This window comes from Triticum aestivum, chromosome 2A (assembly GCF_018294505.1).
Source record: "Triticum aestivum cultivar Chinese Spring chromosome 2A, IWGSC CS RefSeq v2.1, whole genome shotgun sequence".
In the NCBI taxonomy this organism is placed as follows: domain Eukaryota; kingdom Viridiplantae; phylum Streptophyta; class Magnoliopsida; order Poales; family Poaceae; genus Triticum; species Triticum aestivum.
The window spans coordinates 78,255,682-78,280,324 of NC_057797.1; the positions used below are offsets into that span (position 1 = coordinate 78,255,682).

Consider the following 24,643-nt stretch of genomic DNA (forward strand, 5'->3'; position numbering starts at 1 on the left):
AGTAATCTATCTCCTATGGAGGTAAATGAAATCCTTAAGATTCCTTTGGGAAGGTTAGACCAAGACCTATGGGCTTGGGGTGAAGAAAGACATGGCATCTACACTGTAAAATCAGCCTACAGAGCTTTAGCAAAGCAGTTTAGGGCTGAAAGTCAACATCATGAAGGAGTTGCACAAAGTTCAACTATTGAAGAGAATAAGTTATGGAAGAAACTTTGGAACTTGTCAATTCCCCCCAAGGTAAAAACTTTCTGGTGGCGTGTTATTAAAGGCTTCATGCCTGTAAAGGCTATATTGAAAAAAAGACACATCAAAAAATTAAGTAACTGTGTTGAATGTGGTGTAAATGAAGATACTATCTTCCATGCTTTGATAGAATGTTCTTATGCCCGAGTTTTCTGGAATTTGTTTAAAAAACTTTATGGCATTAAGCTTCCCAAACTACATCACCTAACTTGGGCCCAAGACATTCTAGATGATGAAGTATGTGCAACGGAAAAGGCAGGATATATTTTGTGTGGCATGTGGTCAGTGTGGACATCACGAAATAATAGAATTCATGGAGATTCCTCAACTAATCTAACTCAAGCTTGCAGGTGGGCGCATGACATGGCATCAGATCTGATGTTAAATGCAAAACCACAAGGAGAAGGAACCAAAACTAAGACCAAGACATACTGGCAACGTCCACAAGAAGGCTACTATAAAATTAATGTAGACGCAGCGTTCAATTCAAAGGATGAAAAAGGAGCTTCAGGGGTAATAATCAGAGACGCTGATGGCACTGTAGTAGCGGCGAGCAGTAAATGGTATGATTCAGTCCCTAATGTTTTAACAGCAGAAGCTTTAGCTTGTAGAGATGGAGCTAAGATGATGAAGATTCTCAATATTCGGCAAGGAACAATGAAGACTGATTCTCAGGAGCTTGTGTCCTTTTGGAGATCCAGAAAACATCATAGAGCTAGCATCTTGTCGATTATCAATGAAATACAAGAGCTAGTAGAAGGATGTAGTGGTTTTGATATTTACCATGTTAAGAGGGAGGCAAATATAGCAGCTCACAAAGTTGCCAAATTTGCTTCTGAATCAAATCCGGAGTGTGCCTGGATACACCAGGTGCCGGATAGCATCCTTCGGTGTACTAGACAAGATTGTAATCATGTTACTAGTTAATGATGAAGCTCTTGTTTGAATCGGAAAAAAAAATGCGTTGTTATGGCGACTTCGTCTATTCGAGGTTGTAAATTGGTTGTACGTGCGTCTTGAGCTTTTTTTTTCTTCTTTGAGGGGGGCGTGTGTGTTGAGCCAACAGGAAAAAATAATGCGCCAAGCAGCCGAGGCTAAGGCCCATGTCTCTCAATTTAGGCCCACTTCGTAGAAGAGAAGTCAATGGGCCGAACAGAGCGTGTCATCACCATCCGGCCCAGCCTTCGTCAGTATCCAGAGGCCCCCAGACCTAGCGTGCCGCCGTTTAGCTCCACCGCCGCCGCCCGCGAACCCCTCCCCCCGACGAGCGACGCACCCGCCGACATTCAGGCCGTCGCCTCAGTCCCACACACGCCTCCACCATCCAGTCGGCGACCGTCAACCCGCCAACCGCCACCCATGGCAGAGACCAGCGAGAACGAGTACCACACCGACGAAGAGGAAGACCTGGTCGGAGAGGAGGAAGGAGGCACCGGGAGCGAAGGCGAGGAGGTTGGAGTGACCGGCAAGAAGAGGAATCGGCCTCTAAAGAAGAAGAGCCTGGACGGCTTCAGCAAGCGCGGGGTGTGCTACCTCAGCCGCGTCCCTCCCCACATGAACCCGTCGCACGTCCGCCAGATCTTCTCCAAGTACGGCGAGGTGCAGAGGATCTACCTCGTCCCCGAAGGTAATCCCCCGTCATGAACCAAATCGGTGGCTGCGTTCTGTATGTTTGATTTGTGATACGGTACCAAAGCTAGGAACACACAGAGCTGAAAGCCCTACTTGTTTTACCAAAGCTAATGCAATGATGTTAGCTTCTAGTCTAGTCTATAGAAAACCAAAGAGAACAAACCATATTTATCTGATGTTGATGTCTCCCGCGTAATCCCGTGCAGAGTATTCTGCTGCAAATAACGCCTCTCAACCTGTGTAGCAAGGCTGTATTTCGGTAGTAGAAGGCTGTTCATGGAGTTCTAGGTTTGTTTGTCTTGCTTGTATTTGTGAAAACATTCTTCATTTCTTCTAGGGGAAAAATTGAAATAGAGCATGTCATCAAATGATAATCATGTTTTGCATGCTGATTGCACATGTTGCTGCGGCAGTATTTACCGTGCAGTGAAAGTGAGTTGTTTTTCCTGCCCCTCGTGGTTATACGTCTTAGAATGTGAAGTGCTCTACTGCTCTTTATGATGCTTACATATTTGTAAATGAAAATAACCCAACTTCTTAACTGTTATGTACTAATGTCATCTCTTTCCTCCAGGTCAAGGTCATCGCAAGCATAGTAACGTAAAAGCGAAGGCTTACTCCGAAGGGTATGTTATGAAAATACACAGATGAGCTGCTTTGGAGAGACTTGCTAGATCCCATTTTTCGGTTTTATGCTGAAAGTGAAACATGGAGCAATACTTACCATTGTCTACTTATTGCATTTCTGGAGTAGTCATGTAAACATATGGTAGATGATGTGTATTTCACAATTTTGACATATTTTTATTGTTGTATTTGTCACTTGTATGGCCTTAATAATGTTCCTAAAATCTGTGTAGGTGGGTTGAGTTTGCAAAGAAAAGTGTCGCCAAGAGGGTGGCTAATCTTCTTAATGGTGAACAAATAGGTGTGTTCTCGGCTCTATGTTACATGTGTTTTATTCTTTCTATGTTACCGTTGGTTTACATTAGATGTACTGAACATGGATGATCGGTTCTTCCTTTTTATTGCTCAACCCTCAAACCCCTCAATTTTTTGGCCTCAAAAGGGTTGCTTTTGTCGGCTCTGTCATGTTTGAAGAGCTATACAATGTGTGCTAGAGAGCTCAATTATTCTTGTCTGACAATTATTGATGACCATCTGTGTTAATGATGTATTTTATTAGGTGGGAAGAAGAGGTCGTCATTTTATTATGACATCTGGAACATAAAGTATCTCAGGAAGTTCAAATGGGATGATCTGGTTGGTGAAATAGGTATGCCTAAAGTACAAAACTGTAAAGTAGCTATAAACTTGTCAGTAATGTGAACTGATTTGTACGTAGTCTAATCCTTGGAGTTTAATGCAGCTGAGAAGACTCATATCAGGGAACAGAAATTAACATTGGAGATAACAGCTGCGAAGAAACAACGTGATCATTATCTCTCTAATGCTGAAAAGTCTCGTACACAGAAATTTATTCGTGAGCGCATAAAAAAGGTATGCTCTATTGTTTAACATACTTCTGCTAGCATAATTCACGATGGGGATTTTCTTTCTGTCCTGTGTCATCTTTATTTATGATTACCAGACACTTGGTGACACATGGTTTGGTTATAGTAGGAAAAACATTTCAGTTACAAGCTAGCCCGAACACTGGATATTTTCTCCCTTATTTTGCCGTTCATTGCAAGTTTCATTACTAAGATCTCTATATACCTTGGTGACATCCTTGAAACAGAAGCAAAAGCCGGAAGGAAAAGAATCCAATGATGTTGGTGAGACGAATAACGATCGTCCAATTCCTCGACAGAATAGAGCAGTTGAGGAGAGAGGCCCTAATAAAAAGGCAAAGCTCTCAAAAAATATTCTGGCCGGAGTAAGTGTGCAGCCCTCTGGCAGTTTATCTGGTGGCGCTTTTATGTTAGCTAGCTAGTCATTTGACCTGCTTTCATCACACTTGCAGGTATTCGGTGGTTCATCATGATCGATTTTGATTCCTGGTGGATTGGAGCATTGCAAACTGAATGTTCTAGCACAAGATCATTCCTGTCTTCACCACCTGCTCCGCCTTTGTAGATTAGGCTGTCATTTTTTGTAATGGAAGGTGAATGGTTTGGTCGTTTGGTGATTGCGGATTGCCAGATATGTATTGCTTCTGCTGTAATACTGGGATGGATGTACACTGTTGTTAATTTGAAACAGTGAAGTAAGAACAACTTTAGCAGACCCACAAAACGCCCCGGCCCGCAAAATAACTGCCAAATTGCGGGTTGTGGCCAGAAAATCTGCACGAGCAGACCCCGCATCCCGCCCCGGTCCGCAAATTTTTTTGCGGGGCGCGGCAAATCTTTTTTCCCAACCTCTATCTTCACGGGCTGGGAGGCTGACCCGAGCTCAACCCCTATCCCGCACGAGATTTGGCGGGAGGGACATTTTCATGCGGCCCTTCCCGCTCCCCGCACCCTCCATCACCATTGCCCCCACTCCGCAAGCTTCGACTGCTCCTCCTCGGCTGTCGCTCGCCGCCATGGACGACCCCATGTCCCCCGTCACCGTCGAGGTCGCGCACGCCCCTTTCTCTCGGGCGGATCTCGTAAAAAAAATATTCCACGAATATATTTTTTACGGATCCGTTTGGGGGGTCTGCATTTGTGCCAGCCTGCGTCGGCTCACAAAAGCGGTTTTGCGCGAATTGCAAACGCATTTTATGAGCCGGCGGGATACGGGGTCTGCTAGAGTTGCTCTAATATTACCCTGTATTGGCCATATGATTGGGAACATTTCAATTCTATATTATACTAAGAAAACAAGTGAATTTGGGAGTCCGAGTTTGACTATCTCAATGCACTTGAGGCCATCTCTGATCCAAACACATATATATGGGAATAGGCGTGCCAATTGTTAGGATTTAATTAATCCTATTAATTCCTATTTTTCCTAATTGAGGCGGTTGTCTCGTGTCCCTTCGGACGTATCTCTTCGGGGACTATATATATGTAATCCCATCATCAATGAGAACGACGATTCTACTGCTTGTCATTTGCCTCTTGCAATTACTTCGAACACGTTATCAGCACTGTAGTTTCTCCGAACAGAGCGACTAGGCCATCCCAACGAGACGGTTACGGACGGGACGACCACGGCCATGGAGCAACAACAAACTTCGATCCATATCCCTGTGCTCGATGGATTGAAATCAAGAAAGAGAGAAATCGGAGTCAAGAAGCAACCGAAGCCTTGATCTAATTGCTACGTACAAGAATCAAGGTGCTACCTTCCGATTTTAATCCTTTACGCAACAAACTGTCTTCAGGCATGCAGGCCATGGCCTTCGGCTGCCTTCCGGCATGCAGCAGCGGGAAGAACAACACACGACCATGGCCTTCGGCCTCTGCGTGGGGCTTCCTAGCGCGGCTCCTCTGCAGCCCCGACTCCTCTTGAAGTGGAGACGGCCAACGGCTGACGCGGCGCTCTTTCTTCCGGTCGGCGAACCCATCTCGCTTGTCGGTTACTGCGGCGCTCGCGCCCACGCGGCAGCAGGCTGTGGCGGTCGAAGGTAGCAGTGGCCAACGGCTGTGGCCGCCGCGGTGAAGCCTCCTGTCGCACGACGCGGACACCGCATCCGACGCGGAGCGACTTTCTCGATGGCCTCGCCTGCCGAGGGAATTGTGTCGGCTTCCGGCCGGCGACGCCTGAAGCGCGCGCGCCGCGGCGGCTCGTCCCTCCGGCGTCGGTGACTTGCTCCATGCGTGTCAGCAAAGCAAGGCAACGCTGGCGGCGCAACCACCTGGAGCAGTGGCAGCCCGAAACGGCGGCCATGGCGCGGCCTTCCCACGCGCGGCGCTTGCGCACGTGGTACCCAGCGCGCGGCGGCGCACGGTGCGGCCGTCTCCGGGCGGCGACGATTATCAGGGACGAGTCCCAATCATAACTGCAGGAGAGAAAAAGGAAGAGAACCTTATCTCTTCGGCTGCTTTGACTTCAGCCCTTGCAGTTTCTCATAATCAAAAATGAGTTTCTGCAGTTTTCTCTTAAGCCTTCCTGCTTAGTTCATCACGCATGGTAGCCTATTTATCTGTTGAGTTCTTTTAAAAAAAATCCAGAAATATGTGGTTGTTGATGCTTGACATGTTCAATGTGTGTGCTTTTTAGCAATCCCTATAACATGTCCTATTAATACAACGACGCTGTTTTGCGATTGAGATTAAGTTTTCTCGCACAGCCATATTGATTTGCGATTGAGAATTTTATTTTCTCGCCAAACAATCTCATAGTGATTGAGATTAATTTTCTCTCGCAAAATATTAATTCATCCTACTGAATTATCTTGCAACTTGATACATGATCATCTCATTTATTTTGGGATCTATACAATTCAAGTTTTTCACTTGAACATCAAGTTTGCAACATCATTACTATTCATTATAATAGTGGTGTATTTCTGTTGAGTACGATGTATTTCGGTATGTATGTATCTCCATGTCCGCTACATGTTGAGATTAATACGTCTATTTGCAATTGAGATTTTTAATTTCTTGCAAATAAGAATGCAAAATTCAAAGTGATTTCTTCAAATTGATGTATTGGGATCACAAGGTAGTCATTTAGATCTACTGCCTTCGCAGATTATCAATGACTACTGTTAAAGCCTATATTGTCATTTTGACATTATAATTGCTTTACAAAGTGCTCTCCCACACATTTTACTAAGTCATGACATAAGGTATTACGAGTGAGTATCTACTGATTCCATCAGATTATACTCTCTAGTGCTACGAGATCTACTCCATTTTGGAGATTATCTTCAAGGTGTCATATTTAGCAATTTGAGATTCACACTAATGGTTTCAAGATAACTTCTTGAAATACCCATTGATTTTGCTAAGTTCATTATAACATCAACCATGATGGTCTTTAATTTACTGGTTGTAAATTAATTATCTCCGGTTTACCCATAGAGGTAACATATGGCTATAGAGTTTGGGGCATTCGCCCTCAATGGCCACCACTGCCCTATCGGGGCCATGGACATCATGATCGCTCTTGTGTCCCGTGGGATAATGTGTGCAATCCAGGATTCACTTCTGGTCAGGATCACGCCGCTAACAGAAAAATGTTGTCTTATACATTATAAGGCATTAGATTCAGATCTCAGCATCTGGTTATTCTATATCAGCAATTCCTGGGATACAATGAACCTCAAGGGCAAAGGTTTGAATCTTACTTGAACCTTCAATCCGACAACACCAGCCGTGACGGGACCCTATGAGCACGGAGAACGTGATGGTTGAATATGCCTCAACCGACATGTTTGGAGACTTCTTCTAGTCTCTCAATCTCCTGAGTGGTCAACATAATTTATGTCAATTTACGATGTTCTAATAAGAACATAAGTATTGTTGTCATCATATATTGTATATCACAATATATTGTATCAGCACTTTGAGTGAAGTGCACTGTAGGTCCTTAAACTATTTCAGGGGTGTCACATAGGTCTTCGAACTATGAAAATCGTCATTTAGGTCCTCGAAGTACAGTAAGTGTGTCATCCAGGTCCAAAATCTCACTAACCCCTCTAAATGGCCAGCTGGCATGGTGAACAGTGCGAAAAATAAAAAATATGAACAAAAAAAATCTGAAAATCTTTGGCATCAAAGATACCTTGGTGCGTGAATAGTAAAAATGTTCATTAATTCAAAAAAATGTTCGCGAATATGGGAAAAATATTCGCGACTTTAAAAAAGTTCACAAACAATAAATTTGAAAATATGTTCGCGAACCACAAATATTGTTCGTGGGTATGGAAAAAAAAGCTCGCGAACCACAAAAATTCCTGACTTTAAAAAATGTTAGTGAACTTTTTATTAAAGTCGTAAATATTTTTTCCGAATTCATCGTTCGCGAACATTTTATTAAAGTCACGAATATTTTTTCCAAATTCATCGTTCGTGAATATTTTTTTAAAATCATGAATATTTTTTCCAAATTCATCGTTCGCAAACTTTTTTAAACTCGCGAATATTTTTTCCAAATTCATCGTTCGCGAACATTTTTTTAAAGTCGTGAATATTTTTTCCAAATTCATCGTCCGCGAACTTTTTTTAAACTCACGAATATTTTTTTGAAGTCGCGAATATTTTTTTCCAAATTCATCATTCGCGAACATTTTATTAAAGTCACAAATATTTTTCCAAATTTATCGTTCACGAACTTTTTTTGAATTAATGACATTTTTACTGTTCACGCGCCAGGGTCTCTTCGATGACAGAGGATCTCAGTTTTTTGATATTTTTTTATATTTATTCTTTGTCGTGTACTGTTCATCACGCATAGGAATTCAGGACTGTTTGCCGCGTACTGTTACGGTTACTGTTTATGTGCTAGCTGGCCAGTTAGAGCCTGTCAGGGAGATTTTGGACCTGAATGACACACTTACTGCACTTTGAGGACCTAGATGACGATTTTCATAGTTAGAGGACCTACGTGACATCCCTGAAATAGTTCAAGGACCTACAGTGCACTTCACTCCAGCACTTTGATACACATACATTTGTATGCATTCTATATATCTGACAGTGATTTTCATATTGAGAATCTTCATGTCTATATATAGATTTATACGGGAGTCAATCCGATGAAAAATGATATGTGCCTTGTGGACATATGCACCACACACACTCTATACTCAGTGAAGTCCAATGTTTCCACTCTCATTGAGAGAAAGGAGATATTTTAAAATCGCTAGACATGATGAGGTATTTGTTGGCTCAACTCGAGTCATATTTACTATCCCTGTGGGTACTTGAGTATCGTCAGGATGCTTTATTGCTTCCGGGTTTAGCTCGTACCCTACTAAACTATAGAGGTATCCGTCAAAATAGTTTCCATAGCGAAACTTATGATGACAACAAAGAGGAATATCTTCTCTTTACCATATGCAACGGATATGGCAAGCACATTCTCTATGTATCATTGGCATTGCACTACACATAGTACAAAACCCGTAGCACATGTTACGTACGAGATAGTTTTCCAGAGTGTCTTTTGCATGACAAACTTGGCATTCCTGCTTTGGTCATCATTGACATTGGGTTGAAACCGAAACTATCAGAAATTCCAGTGGTTTATGATTATTATGATGCTACATTCTAACAATATTTGGATTTTATGTGCACTACATGTGACACAAGGAGGAAAATTTTAAGGCTTGTACACCTTAAAGTGTATGCTGGACCACTCAGACTCCTTGAATGCATCAAGTCGAGGTAAGTGGCTCTTCCCAACCATTGAGTAGACTATTCAGGTATTCCATGGTTCTAAAGGACATATCTACATGATGGTCTTAAGTGTGTGCTTTATTCACACAAAACCATTGGCTCATTATCCTGACATCTATTTCAAGAAAATCGAATGGATAACCTTGCAGAATTCTCCTTGAGTGCCTTCTTTATGGCCCTTGGATTAAAGTTTAGCAATTTGTCCTAATGTCTAGACTCAAAATGATTTGGTAGAATCCTATCCAAAGAGTTAAGCTCATTGCATAATCTTTACTTTAGAATTGCAACTTACCAACTTTACGTTGGAGTCATGCAGTTTTACACGCTCATGACCAAACTGCATTATATTATTCCCTCTATCTTTGATACGTGGAAATCTACCAAGTATTTTCTATCTGCGGTAATTCGGTTACACGCCGATATCACCACCCGGCATACATCATTGGCCCCTCAACATATAGTTGGGATCTATGTGAGGAATAACTGTATTTCCGTCAATACCTCAAACCCCTCGAATGGGGAGTTATTCAAGGTCAGTATGTTGATTCAATGAGGAATATTTCCAGGCATTAGGGGGAGAATTCAAGTACCATAAAGAATGCCAGGAAATTAGTGAAATGTTGAACATATTTCTACCTTAAATCCACGTACTCAAAGATCTGAACCGTGCGTTCAGAAGATTTGCAACACATTGCAAATAACCTGCCAGATTCATTTACTGACTATAAAGGTATCACACAATTCTACAATCCCGCAAAAGTACGCCTGAAAGAGTGGAGGTAGCAACAAAATTCACTCCACTCCCCGTTCAAAGCAACAGGGGGAGATGTATGGCAGAAGTACATCAGGATTCAGCTTTTTGCAAGCAAGGATATCAAGGCCCGTGAATCAGTAAATGCAAGTCAACTTCACGTTGATAGACACCTAATGGGTAGTATACACCCAGTGGACGGGAAACCTCCACCAACCCAGGTCATAGTGCACATAATGACCGGGACATCGGAATACCCGACTCAATCGCATTGGGAAATCGTGAGCAGTCACCATGGGTAACGATATTTCCATCAACTATATATTAATATATAGATTCTGGAGAATCATATAACCAAAAGTCTACAATTGTCGACATACATTTCTCAACTAGATTGCAAAAACCTTTCAAATGATTCAGATCCAAAGACCATGGCCATGGCAAAGTGTGAACAGCACTCGGACTGAACTCAAGCAAAGGGTATAATCTAGGTAGAAATGATCTTGCTCAATAATGGGAAGGTATTCATAAGCAATACCTACACCAATTTTTTTGGAAACAGAATTGAGAACAATGAGGTGGTGAAACAAAGAACAAGTATTGTAGCACAAGGGTTCACGCAGATACCCAACTATTCTCCAGAGGTGGAATCTCTTTCCGATAACTTATATCATTGGCAATACAAAATCATCTATCTCTGCAGTTGATAGATGTAGTGATTACATATCCATGTGGATCACTAGATTCAGACATATATGATTGATTTCTGATGGAATCTCAATTCTGAATCGAAATACAAAATGCAACATACATTGTGTAAAACTAGTAAGTCACCATACGACTTATTGTGGTCGGTACATATGATACAACCGACGTAGTGGGTTCCTTATACAAAAGGATTACTCCTGCAAAGATGATTGTGCATGTTTGTATGTCTGCAATGACGACACATGTAATCATCTAATGACGGAGTTTAAATGAAGTATTTGGGTAAACCAAAACACCGCTCGTTACTACAACTTGAGCACCTTCATTCATACATTATGGTATACTATGTTGTCTATATCCAAGATATATTAGAGAAATTCATTGTGGACAAATATTATCAATCCATAACTCTCATGGTAGTTCATTCTCTAGATGTAGTGAATGATCTATTTAGACCAAGAGATGATGAAAATGAGATATTGGGACTCAATGTTCCATATGCCATTGGACCGACCAAACACAATTGGTTGGTACCAGTGGCGGATCTAGGATTTTGAACCGGGGTGGTCCAACCTAATAATATTTTTTTACAACTGCGAATGTACTAATTAATTTACCAATAGCACAAGATAAATTAATCAATTTTTTTCTCAAATAAGTCTCAATTTTGCATAAAAGAATCCTGCATACCTTGAAAAGTTCAAAGACTACCTGCATACGTTCATTCTTCCACCTTTGGTATGGAAAATGATGTGGCATAGCTCAGCGAGCGCCCATTGCGCCACCGTTATTGGGTTGTATATGTAATCATGTGATCATGATTGACATTGTGTTCTTCAATGTGACAATGACATTTATTGATTCAGAAAACGAGAACAATGTATCAATTTTTTGACCTAAACTGAAACAATTTGGTAGTAATTAGTAAAATTCTTGGAAATTACAGCTCAAGATGCCACATAGATTTTTTTTTGCCCCAAAGTGAAATAGTTCAGTTGTAAGTAGTAACATTCCTAGACAGAATTCAGCAGTACTGCATTACAATTTATAAAGGAGCACAGCAAGCCTAAATTCATAATGAGCAGTACTGGCAGGTGGCAGCATGCCGAGCAATGAGTAAGAGTAAACAAAAATTGGGGACCGAGCAGAAATCTCATCAAAGGTACCTCAAATCGTGCTGGGAGCGTGACGGCTGGCCTGCTGGAGCTGCAGAACGCCGGCTGCCAAGCGCCGAGCGCCGACAGCCGAGTGCGGACTAGGCTGGGTGCGGTGGCGCCGGGCCGGTGCGGGACGGGCATAGTCGCCGGCGAGGCATGGATCCAGGCGGCAAGTCAGGGCAACGAGATTGGCTGTAGCATAGAGAAGCTGCGAGGGGATTTGGGGACGGGGAGCCAGTGCGCGGGCTACCACGGTCCACGGCTGTGCGAACGAGTCGAGGTTGTGGTTGTTGGGCTTTTCGTTTCTTTTCTTCTGGCCCATCTGCTAATCTCTTATGGACTATGGTATATATATGGGTTGTACCAAAATCCCAGGGTGGGCCGCGGCCCACCCTGTCCACCCTGTAGATCCGCCACTGGTTGGTACTCAAGAATATCTTTCGATATCTTCAAGGCATGAAACATCTTGTCCTGGTTTTTCAGTTTTGGAGAAATCTGAACACCAATATCATTGGATACATCGATCAGATCCCCACTATGTCAGATCGTAGACAAGTTTAGTGTTCCTACTAGGTGTGGTAGCCCTCTCATGAAAAGTCTTCGAAACAGACCTCATGGCTACATCCACCAACCATTATCTCAACGATAATGTTTCTTGTGTTGCTCGGATGCAAACAGGTTACATAATAAGCAATATCACTATATTGCATATCTTGCAAGTCAAATCAATGCGACTGATTTGTTCAGCGGGTCTCTACCAACTTCTATGTTTTGGTATGTAACGGCTTCGAATTTTGCAAGAATCAGGGGAAGTATCTTCCGAATTGTTCCTATTCAATGCATCATATTATACTCTTTTTCCCTTCATGAGTTTACTTTACAGGTTCTCATAAAGGTTTTTAATGAGGTAATATCAACATGAGATCATATGTCATACTTTCTGTTTTCCCCACCGGGGTTTTGGGAAAGTATACATAACACATTTATTGTCCTCTAAACTCTATGAGTTTTTCTCGTATTGAGTTAAAAGAGATAATGACCATTATATGTTGTATCATTTTCTCCTTATTTTTCCCACTAGGTTTGAAAGAGTTTTAGCAACATATCAAACACCTATCTCCTCATATTTTTCCCACAGGGTTTTTGAAGGAGCTTCTCAAGATGATGATACTTACACTAACAAGCATGGATTAGAGGGAGTGTTAGGATTTAATTAATCCTATTAATCCCTGTTTTTCCTAATTGAGGCGGTTGTCTCATGTCCCTTCGGACGTACCCCTTCGGGGGCTATATATATGTAATCTTATCATCAATGAGAACGACGATTCTACTACTTGTCATTTGCCTCTTGCAATTACTTCGAACACCAATCATAGCCGAGTGCTCCCTCCTGGCACTGGAGTTTGATAGTATCACTTTTAATCACTGTAGCAGAGGTCAATTCGGTCGCGGATGATTTAGCAAAACATAGTTCTGGCAAACTGTCATCCCTGACTTTATTCTTCATCATTATGTAAACGATCTGGCTATCATTTGATGAATAAAGTTTATGATGCTAAAAAAAGTGAAAAATCCTTTCAGCTGCATTTTCTGTTAACAAGATTCACACACTTCGGCAAGATATATTTTGACTTTCAATTATACTAATATATAAGTCGGGCAGCATATAAGTTTAGTCAAAGTTTATTTCATTTAGTCAAACTGACAGTCAAAGTTGACCAAAAAATGTGTAAAGTCCTTGTAGCACTATTTTTGAACTGGCCACATTCGGCAAAATCGATGCTCATTTCCAGGCTTCATCCTGTCTCTAATTAATTTTCTCCAGGTCCTTTAGTGACTAGAAATAAAATTATGAAGTGCCCTGACGGCAAACCCTTGGATATAAAGATCAAAATTATGCAACGCAGGAAATACCAATAGCAGACAAGCTCTACAATGTCCTGAAGCACAACGGGAATGCACAGAGTAGCACAGTGGGGCGCCATGTCCTCCTGCAACCAGAAGACCTACCTACCTACCCGACCTAGCAAACCCGGCAAAAAGATCTATTATGTTATCCAGTCAGGTGCCTCGCTGACCACTTCAAGTACAAAAAGGAAATTACAAAGCCGGAGCAATGATTATTAACAAAGAATTTCTTAGTGTTTACATTATTGTACACACACCGTCGACCATCCGACGGAGATGCCGTGGCTTCTGAAGAGTTCAAGATCATAACCTCAAAGCTGAAGGCATCAAGATGAAGGCAAAAAAAAGGGCATCATGCTCGTCTCGCCTCGAGAAAAAGCGCGGCATCAATCGAAAGATTGGAACTGATGCAAAAAAAAAATAGTGGCAGCTGGGGCACCACACAAAATAATCCATCTAGTCCCTTCCTAGCTATCTCAAGCATGCCTGCGCTCCTGTATAGTATAATACACAAAATATTATTGGAGGAATGACCCAACATTGGGAAAAAAATAAGCATCAAAATTCTGAAGTAGCTAGAATGAATAATATAGCCACACACGACAATGGCATACAGTCACAAACGGCATACATATCAGATAAAGGTTTCCCTAATACTGTTTCTAGTACTGGTACTGTTGAATAATACTGGCATTAAATTGCTGGGCTTATGTGATCATTTATGTTCCAGGCTGATGTTCTGATAATAATTTCAAACGCAAGTGCTTCAATGGAACAAAGGCATTGATTGTACTCCCTCCGTCCCATAATATAAGATCGTTTTGCAAGATCTTATATTATGGGACGGAGGGAGTAGTAAATTAAGACAAATCGCAAATATAAGAAGCATATTAAACATTACTCCCTCCATTCCTAAAAGTAAGGCATATTTTGTTTCGTTAAGACATGCATTTGACCAATAATTACTCCATAAATACAAAGTTATATGACATGAAATTTGTGTCACTAGATTCGTATTTAAAATTAGTACTTTGTTATGATAGTGATTTTGCATCACATAAATCAAATATTAAAAGAGTAATTGTTGGTCAATTGTCTTAACGAAACGAAATACGCCTTATTCATCAGAACGGAAGGAATACATAATATTGAGAATCAGCCAAATACATACTTGTCTGTATGAACCCTTTGCCTAATCCTCTGCCAGAATCAGCTTGTGCCAAATGAGGTGCAATGAGGGCATCCAATTTGACAACCCAGAGTGCAACTGCAGACGTAGTTTGTGGCATCGTTTGGAAGTATACAGTAATGTCATCCAGATATGAACTAAAGCTTACTGCTGATGAGCTTTGGTACAACCAATCCTCATCAATTGCCCCAACAAAATCAACAAGAACCTGCAGGGAAGAAACATGGCAAAACAAAAGCCAGTACATACTGTATAAATTACCTGAAACTGAATGAATGTTCTGATATTACGATGTAAACAGGAAAAAGATACTGACCTGCAAAAGCTCGGGTAATGATGATGTTCGTCGCAGCCGCTTAACCCACAGGTTGTGCGAAGACTTCATCCACAAACCAGCAAAAGCTGCCGTAGGCATAAGTGCCTACATCAGCGCACACAGAATGAGGGAAAAAATATGATTAAGAAGCTGCTATGAAATACATACACTATTTGTGACCAAACAAGTGACTGGCGATCCAATACAGAAACATAACTCAACTTTGAATCACCATGTATCATGGTTTCTTAACGTAGATCCCAGACAATAAACACTGCGTAGAACAACCATTTTCTAGTACTCACCTCAATAGCATGAATGGCTGCTTTAAGTGCCTGTAGCTGCGAAGGAAGAACTTTATGATTTGGCACATCGTACAAATCCTCAGGCTCCCTGCATGTTGCCACATGTATAGCATATCTTTCTTCAAGATCAAAACCAACCTCAAAAGTAGAGTGGCATATTCTGCAATGTTTTTCATCTCTCCAATACAGATCATGACAACTATCACAATGAACGAGTGATTCCTTAAATGATCTCTTGCCACACTTAACAGCAGTAAGGGAAGAGTAGAAAGAAGTCCAGATCCATTTATCTAACGCTTGCAACCTTTCCCACTTTGACATCTTCTCATCACTTCTCCTCCCAACTTCAATTCCTATTGCAGATGATGCATTTTGAAGATTACCAGCTAGATATGTTGGAACAGAAGCACTGTCAATGTCTGATAGGGGTGAAGCTCCATCTCCACTACTTGGCTTGGGTGAATATCTGTTTCCACTGCTTGTCTCGGAATGAGAAGAATCAGATGATGCTGTGAGCGCAACTACACACCCATCTTCCAAGTGTTTTTTCATGCCTTCAAAAAGACATGATTGCCTCTTTTTCATTGATGCAAGAAGATGAGCTTCCCTGGTGCCTCTGATGTCCAGGACAGACAATAGCGAGAGTAAATCCTGCAATGCAAACAAAAAAAGAGCCAGTAACTTTATTTGTGGAAGTTTAACCTCGAGTGATTAAATAAGAGGCAAATTTAGATACTGCACAAATCAAGCAGGTGGGCAACCTGTGGTGAATCTATCACTTCCCAGTGACCATCTTCTGAGGACTCAAAGTAAACCCTACGGTGCCCTGGATCATCTGCTCTACAAGGGCCAAGGAAGAGCCAGTAATTGTTATATCTGCGATCTGATCCTAAGAGAACAATTTGTGGCTGATGTGCAAATCCTGTGGGTGATTCGTTAGCTCCAGAGTCAGCAATGTAATCCTGACTCCTCAGGCTTCCTGATTGTCCTTGCATAGAAGAATCAAAACTGTGCGAGCTTCCTGGTCTATTTAAGTACTCATCACTAGATTGGTAAATGGTTCTTGTACACTTCTTTATCTTCCCACCTGAGGCATGCGACTGTGCTCTCTGTATGCTAGACAGGACACTTTGTGGTTCCTATGAAAGGTAGAAAACAATAATATAAGATTCTGCAGCTTTCCAACAAGGCATACAAATAGAGAATAGAATATTTGTATGAAGGCTGATCTTTAACTTGGAACGTAAACACAACAAAGTTATCCAAGATTAAGTTTCCCAACAACTGAGAAATGGCTATTGTATGCATTTTTCACTTCGAATACTTCAAATGAGTTATACGGTAACATAAGGCAGGCACTATCCACTTAAGATGTCCATATACATATCCTAGTGAAAGTAGTATCTACTTAAAATGTCCATTTCTCTTAATTCTGCCTAAGCCGTAAGGAGACACAACCATAGTATAGTTAGGAACTTAGGATAATCAATTATAAGTGTGATCATTTATGTTAGTTGTGGAGAAGTGAATAAAGCACATCAATAGAAGAAGAAAATTCAGTGGAGGTAAATTTGCATAAATGGTTCATGTGTTTGGATGACTTAAAAGAAAAAATAACTGACATAATGCCGTAATCTTCTAAAAAATGAGACCTTGCTCTCTTAACTCATCTGATCACTTCTAAGAACATCCAAACTATTCATGTACTTACATTACCAAGACAGAGCACTATAGTCAGCTAGCAAACTTCATACAGGGCAACATTAACAATAATGAAAAAGAATAATAATCCTTTAAGTCCTGGATGGTCGTTTTGCAAGTTCAGTACTCCCTCCGATCCATAACAAGTGTTGCAGTTTTGAACTAACCTTAGCTCAAAACTGCGCACTTATTTTGGATCGGAGGGAGTAATGTTTAAGCAATGATGCTTTGAACAAAGATGAGATGTTGCAATTGAAATATACCAGAAGAGAGTGAAGGTTACCTCAAGCCTTGGAACAGAACCAGCACCAGAAACAACATCTATCAAAGCAACCAAGCAATCCAGCTTCTCATCGATGCTTAGGTCTGAGTACTCGCCTTCCATCAACCCCAGAAGCCATCGTTCTCCAGAATAACTTTCATCAATTTCACTGCATTTATTCATATTTTTATGTACGTTCTTCTGTCTCCACCTGACAATTCTACTTTCATGCTCAGCATAACTCTCTTGTGGACCATCAGATTCATCACCACTGCTGCTAGCATCCCTATCATCATCAACAGTTCCAGAATCCTCGGTATCTGATCTAGGATCTTCTTTTCCTTTAATCCGAGGATCAACACGGAGACGATATGCAGAAGGCGCAATCTTCTCAAACAATGTGATGTCACTAGAGAGAGTTGAAAAAATAAGCTGCTCTACTTCTGATGCACCAGAGAGATTAAGACCAATAATCTGAAAAGAACAATCAAGTAAATGCCACGGAGATACTCAACCAAAAGTATATACAGAAGGCCAGCTATCATCAATATGAACAGTTCATTTCTGAAACTACCTGTGGTGATTTGGCAAGTTCAGCAACTTTTAACCCACCGCTTCCTTTCTTAGACAATAGTGCAAACAATTCACCTTTCAGTGTACGAGGACGTAACCCATATTTAACCATTTGATTCTTTTCCTATAATTGAATAAAAGGATATATGTTACTTTGAAACATAATAGAAGTACTTGTAGGGGGGATCTATTGCTACAGCATATATACAAATATTGGTAGCTGTAACCTGAAAGGCATGCACACACATACAAGTGTGAGATCTAGAATAATGAGGTGTCTCATTAAGTACCTTGTTAAAGAAATTCCGATTCAGCATATGATGATCTGAACCAAAACCTGAAGCAACCAGAACCTGGCGTAGTATTTCAACCCAAGTAAGAGAATTCAGGGATTTGATCCAAAAATTCACATTGAATTCTTGTTCTCTAACCTGAAAGAGAAACATAGAGGCAAACCATTTAGCTACTGCATTTTTCAGATTCAAGTTCTTCAAACAGGAAGCAGGTATGCAGGATGACAGTTCTCTTATGCATTCATTCAAGACATTCGCCCTAATGAAGCAGCATCAAGTAGTCTGAATTCTATCTAGTTACCTCCCATCGAATCTATAAGAAAAGAAAGCAAGACAAATACTAGCTCAGTGAAACTCAGACTCTGGTCCACATTCTATGGGAAGCATGACAAGACGAACACCTCAACTGAAACAGAAGTTTGGTGCTGCAATTGACAAAGTCATGGAACTAAATAAATGTAAATATGAGAAGAATAGCATAGTCAGTTTCTTCACACAAAGTAGTATGATTTATCAGACCACATAGAAAGATAAGGATCATGTTGATGTCACACTTATTGGCTATTGCACGATCACTGTTACTCAATGTAATGAATTACGATGAACACAAGTCAGTAGCCTCGTGCTACTAGAAAACAAAGCCGATTCATCCTACGCTGTCATTTATTAGACCCTGTAGGCCCATATTGTTCTTCAAGGAAATCATTAACTTGATATCCAGAGTAGACTGGAACAGGAGCATAACAAAAAAAAAGTGCATGGTAATGAAACGGCTCGACAAATTGCTCAACTCCAGCACTAGTCTAAGACCATATACTTTGACTTCCGATGCAGCATCATATTCGAACTATAAACTTTACACAGTGTGCAACAAACTCGCCAATACTTCTGCCAACATAAATAAATATACCCAACAAGGTACAATCAGACTGAAGAAAACTAATAAAATGAACCTACTACTAACTTCTCCACTCATTCAAAATTCATCTGTGAACTGTCCGACAATGCTGAAATGACGCCACAGCATAATAGCTCTAGAATAAGCACAATGTAATTCTATCTTGGAAATGAACTAAAGTGTACAGCACATTTCAAAACTCACAAAGTTCAGAAAGCTTAAGAATCTGCTATCTTTAGATGATCTTGGAACAAACACACTGCCGCTGCTCCTTTCTGTGTTTAACATAAGTAGCTTGAGAAGACTGACATGTACTTTCCCCAACAACGAGGAGTCCTGGAGGTCACATTTGAACAATAAGAAAATACAGCAAATTATACCAATTTCAGGGAGATTTAACAAAATTTGCACCTTTTCATGGAATGCTTGTGCAAACTCATCAAACGTAAAGGGATGAACATCCATACTACCAAAATGTGTGTAGACAAACCGGACAACCTGCCAAGAATATTTTCGAATTAACAGATGCTGGCCACAGTTTCAACATGAAAACTAGTAGAGGAAAGGTGGGCGCACTAAAATCTACGAGCACGGCAGTAACACAAACAATAAGTTTAGGAAGAAAGAATTTTTCAGTTAACCAAGCACATATGGGCTATTTAGATTTTTAACAACATGCTTAGGCCATTAATGTTCCAAACAAAATAACCAAATACTCCTCCGTAAAGAAATATAAGAGCGTTTAGATCACTAAAATAGTGATCTAAACACTCTTATATTTGTTTACAGAGGGAGTATATTATAGGAGACATGTCTAATATTCCTCCTGCCCAGATGCAACTAAATCCGGTAAACTACTGGTTGGATTCATGAGCAAAATTGATACCAGTATGCAAAGATTATTGAAGCCAGTCTTGTTCCACGACCAGCATAAGACATGTATGATCATTCACTAATCACTATGCAGTAAATTCCATAAGTTAATAGAATATAGAAGTTGGACAGACTGATAATGAGCTTTTTTTTCATTTCATGTAATGTAAATTCCATTAATGATGATAATACTACTCATGTATTCTCAAAGTAATGTGTTGCATTTAACCTGGAAGAGCTTTTTCACCATTTCAGGTGATGACTCCCAAGGTTTTGTGGGAAATGGTTGTTTCATCCTGACACTTGGTGGAGGAAACCTGGCAAGTAAATCTGCAAGAGAAGCACTAATACTTAAGTAAATTGGCTTATATTAGAAAAAATGAGAACAAAGAGGTAGAGGATGATATTGCAAACCTTTACAAAGGGGGCAGCCATGTCTCCCAGTGGAAGAAAGATGAGCTGAACATCTTAAAGGATTAGGACCTGCTTGTAACTCACTGAGCTCAAGCTCCTCATCATCAACTAAAGTAGCCTGTTCAGTTCGTAGTTCTGAGGATTCTGATTCATCAACTGAAAGATGGCACTCCACTGAAGGATGCTCCGTCAAATCAGTAGCTCTGCCACATGGCACCTAAAATAGCGAGAAATCACCATTAGCATACTACACAAAAGGCAGATTAAGTTCCGTCTAACCAGATTAAAAAGGTCAAATTGCAAATATATATATATAAGGGTTTTAATCATTTATGCCACTAGTTGTGTCCCTCTACTCAGTTTTGCCATTAGATGTTACAACTGCTCAAAAATGCCATCGTTCTGTGAGATGCTTGCTCAGAAATGCCATTAGATATCTCAAGAATGCCATCGTTCCATTAGATGTTTGCTAAAAAATGCCATTAGACATCGTTATTGTCAAGTCAAACTCGTTGACCATGTTCCATGACGAAAATACCCCTATACCCACATGTCAGCTCTCTCTATCTCACAATGATAAGTGTGGACCCCACTTATCAGGAGTAAGCAAGCGACTAATTTTAAAGGAAAATAAGAACGCTGTTGGGATCAAGTGGGACCCACACTTTATTGTAGTGAGATAGAGGGAGAGCTGGCATGTTGGTCTATAGGTATTTGGGTCATTATAACATGGCAAACGAGATTTGTGCTGACAGTAATGGTGTCCAGTGGCATTTTTAAGCATGTGCCTAACGAAGCGATGGCATTTTTGAGCAGTTAAAATTCCTAGTGGCGAAATAGAGTAGTGAGACACAACCAGTGGCATAAATGATAAATTAATAGCTTTACAGGTCTAGATTCTCATTCTAGAGGACGCTCATTATCTCCATATGTGGACTTCTCCAAGTAATAAAGCTTACCTTTCTTTTACTCGGTGGAGGTCTACTCTTCTTGTTTACTTTCTTCCGTGGCAAAGTTTGTCTCTGCACCAAATAAGGTTAAAAGGAGGAAATTCTGAGTTGCTAATTCAGAATATACAACTACAAGTTTCAAATAACATAGGCTGTATCAGATCAAATTACATAAGCAACTTTACTTGGGCAAGCTTTCCACCACAATCTTCGAATGGTCTCAATGACCTCAAGCAACCACTTTCATCAATGAAACTGGAGCAATCTTGAATTTCTGCAGTTTGGGAATACATTGCATGCCACACTGTCATTAGACCTTTGCCCTTTCCATGCTTCCTCACAGGATCATTGTTCTCAAATGGCAAAGTGGATCTCTGAGCAGTAGGCGACATGATCTGCAGATGAACATTTTTTTAGAAAGGTGGGCACCTGACATTAGAGGTCTCAATATAACAAATGGAAACAAATTAACATGGATTACAATTACAAAAAGGGACAATAAGCACAAAATGTCAGTTTAACTGACAGCATCTTCATCTCAGGCACTAAAATAATTTGTCAATCAGCAACTGGCAAAAGAACACAAGAATTTTAAGAAACAAATACGGTGGATCTCTAATCTTACATGTAACAAATAAAAATGAACATTAGAGTGCCTTCAGAAAGACTGTTACAGCAAATAGCTGAATAAAAGTGATACTAAGGCAGGAACTGTAAATCTTTTATACCAATTCAAATGTGAGAGCCATCTCTTGGCCCACAAAATACATGGGATTTCTTATTGTATATCCTGGCCCAAAAGTTTCCAGAAACCATTGTTCTAATTACAAAAAAGAGGCCTGATAATAAAATAAAGATAATGCTGGATCAGACTGACTACCAGCAGTCCAGCACAGAAGATGACACTAGCTCATGATCATGATGGCACCAAATGGTATGGCAACAACAGGTAAACAATGATTAACACAGGAAAAAAATATGTGCTAGAAACGACAATGAAAATGTGTACTTAGCCTAAATAGTGAGTTAGTAACTATGCTTTCCTAAAAGGCTCTGGTACTGAAAACCAAAAATTATGCTTGACCATACTGACTATAAGCACCAGTCGTCATTAGCCACACACAGTGAGACAAGGCACGGCACCAACAGGAAACAAAAGCTGTGCTAGAAATGAAAATGAACACTTGAGCAGCCTAGCAATACCTTTCTCTTCTTCAAAACGCTTTGATCCTGGTAGGATTGATGTCCTGTGGTATCTGCGATCAATTCAACATGATATTGTGAGGGTATTAACCGCATCTACAGAATGCAATTCGAACATTAAGTATACAAAATATGTTAGCAGCATTAGTGTTAGCAAAGATCAAATGGGGATTGAAGGTGCTTGCAGATCCTGCTAATTCTACTCTCCTTGTTTACTCAGAAGTCTAGTTTAGTGCCATTACAAAGCAACCACAATTTGAAGCACAAATGAATAGGACGAACACAATCAAGCACAAGCTGCTCGATAAAATCTCCGTATTACAAATGAGTGAAGCCAAACAAAAAGGTTGGGACTTCCATAGCATGCTAACTCGTTAACACAATTAGTATTATTTTGAGATGGACACAAGAATGGGGGAATGCATGGCCGAAAGAGAAGGATGCAACTTACATAGCATGGTAAATAAATAATTACAGCAAATAGCAGTGTTTTGAGATGGAACATAAGAAGTGCTACACTTACCAAACAAAAAATGAGACAATTACCAGAGTTGTTAATAGAACTGTGTGGTTGATTAAGCTTCAAATCAGGTCTTTTGCATGGCTTAACCTACTGGGACACATAGATAGAAAAATATGTCTATGATGATAAATGGCTTTCTCAGTAACCTTTAGTGCTACTAGAGACAGACCCCTGACATGGACATGTGCCCTTTCAGGAAGGGGATCAAAATCACCCCCAAGAGAAGGATCATCCTTGCGGAAGACTTTCCTCAGAATATAATCCTTCGGAAATAGGACCTGTGATCGAAGTGTGTGTTTCTCTCCTACAAGGCTCATACTCCTACCAAGAGTAATGTCATCCTCGGGCTGCAAACCCGCAATACCTTGCATTGGAGATTGACTTGAATTGGAAGACCTGCTGCTGCTACATCTAGGCCAATTTGATCTTGCACTAGCTTGTGTTTCCATGTGAACCTCTGCAGCTTCCATGTGCCTCCTCTCTTTCCGCCTCCGCTCTTTGAACCATATTCTGACCTGGTTGTAAGTCAAACCAACAGATGCCGCATACTCTGTCACGTCCTCCGGCTTCGGATATTGTACCTCTGGATCAGGAAATTTTTAGCCACAGCACAAAAAGTTGAACAACAAAAAAATAAGACATGCCAGCAGGAAAAGAGGTTGAAACACTAGCACATGTTTACCAGAATAAAAACTCTCCAGCATCTGGATTTGCAGGGGAGATTTCTTTGTCCCTGCATTATCGCTCTTGGCTAGAAATCCTTTGGCCATCATCTGGAGAAAACCATAATTAGGTATCAGCGCACAAAGCAGGCAAGTGACAGTAAACACCATGTCACAAAACACTAAGGCCCAGTTCTTTTCAGCTTTTGATTCTCCAAAATCAGCTTTGGGATAACTTCTCACAAAATCAGCTTCCCACAGAATCAGCCGTCGAGTTATTTTCTAAGATTGTGGTCTGGGATTATGGGATGAGTTGTGTGCTGGAATGTCTGTAATGTCCCTGAACTAAAACTGGGTGTTGATAGTACCATTGATGATAGCATTCACATTAAAAATAGCATTCAAATTATTAGTAGCAAATAGAATAAGCAAAAAAGAACCATTCACAGTTGCATTGAGTAATCACAGTAGCATTTTTTTTAACCAAGTCATCTTCCCTTCACAGTACCATTGAGCATTCACAGTAGCCAAAGAAATTACATGCCTGGTCCATGCATCCATCCATCTACGAAAAACCTAGCACCATTGATCCATCCATCAAGCAAATCATGTACTAAGCATCCACATACATCCATCTTATCCAACTTCCATCGTTCCATGTGAAGGAGAGGAACTAGAACGGAGTGATGAACAAAAACCGAAGGAGGAGAGGCTCACCAGGCAGCGGTGCAAGGAGAGCTGCAGCCGGCGGGATGGGCTCGTTGGGGACGGCGGGGGAAGGGAGTGGCCGGCGGGATGG

The 24,643-nt window shown here is 40.8% G+C and overlaps 2 protein-coding genes and 1 long non-coding RNA gene across 4 annotated transcripts in view; 1 reads left to right on the forward strand and 2 right to left on the reverse strand.

Moving 5' to 3' along the window:
• Positions 1-1,433: 1,433 nt before the first annotated feature.
• On the forward strand, positions 1,434-4,097 carry LOC123187609 (pre-rRNA-processing protein ESF2). The gene is made up of 7 exons (XM_044599521.1): positions 1,434-1,873; positions 2,453-2,504; positions 2,739-2,806; positions 3,065-3,154; positions 3,248-3,378; positions 3,620-3,757; positions 3,845-4,097. The coding sequence occupies exons 1-7, from the start codon at positions 1,606-1,608 to the stop codon at positions 3,863-3,865; spliced, it is 768 nt and encodes a 255-aa protein (XP_044455456.1). The 5' UTR covers positions 1,434-1,605; the 3' UTR covers positions 3,866-4,097.
• An 817-nt stretch (positions 4,098-4,914) lies between these two features.
• Positions 4,915-6,058, reverse strand: LOC123187610 (uncharacterized). Its single transcript, XR_006494067.1, has 2 exons — positions 5,156-6,058; positions 4,915-5,057 (listed from the first exon to the last, which is right to left on the reverse strand). It is a non-coding gene; the product is annotated as an uncharacterized lncRNA (long non-coding RNA).
• Positions 6,059-13,654: 7,596 nt separating this feature from the next.
• The window catches only part of LOC123187611 (homeobox-DDT domain protein RLT3), an 11,436-nt gene continuing 447 nt past the window's right edge, over positions 13,655-24,643 (reverse strand). The window contains exons 2-19 of one of the 2 annotated variants that reach the window (XM_044599524.1): positions 24,562-24,643; positions 23,865-23,955; positions 23,547-23,765; positions 22,660-22,712; positions 21,642-21,851; positions 21,466-21,528; positions 20,507-20,723; positions 20,322-20,422; positions 19,631-19,717; positions 19,424-19,555; positions 18,319-18,459; positions 18,030-18,152; positions 17,477-17,929; positions 16,254-16,631; positions 15,493-16,143; positions 15,188-15,292; positions 14,875-15,079; positions 13,655-14,176 (exon numbers count right to left, since the gene is read on the reverse strand). In XM_044599524.1, coding sequence (XP_044455459.1) covers positions 14,154-14,176; positions 14,875-15,079; positions 15,188-15,292; positions 15,493-16,143; positions 16,254-16,631; positions 17,477-17,929; positions 18,030-18,152; positions 18,319-18,459; positions 19,424-19,555; positions 19,631-19,717; positions 20,322-20,422; positions 20,507-20,723; positions 21,466-21,528; positions 21,642-21,851; positions 22,660-22,712; positions 23,547-23,765; positions 23,865-23,955 — 3,252 coding nt within the window. In that variant the 5' untranslated portion in view covers positions 24,562-24,643 and the 3' untranslated portion in view covers positions 13,655-14,153. Of the gene's footprint in view, positions 14,177-14,853; positions 15,080-15,187; positions 15,293-15,492; positions 16,144-16,253; positions 16,632-17,476; positions 17,930-18,029; positions 18,153-18,318; positions 18,460-19,423; positions 19,556-19,630; positions 19,718-20,321; positions 20,423-20,506; positions 20,724-21,465; positions 21,529-21,641; positions 21,852-22,659; positions 22,713-23,546; positions 23,766-23,864; positions 23,956-24,561 lie in introns of both variants that reach the window. The other variant, XM_044599522.1, reaches the window with a different exon arrangement.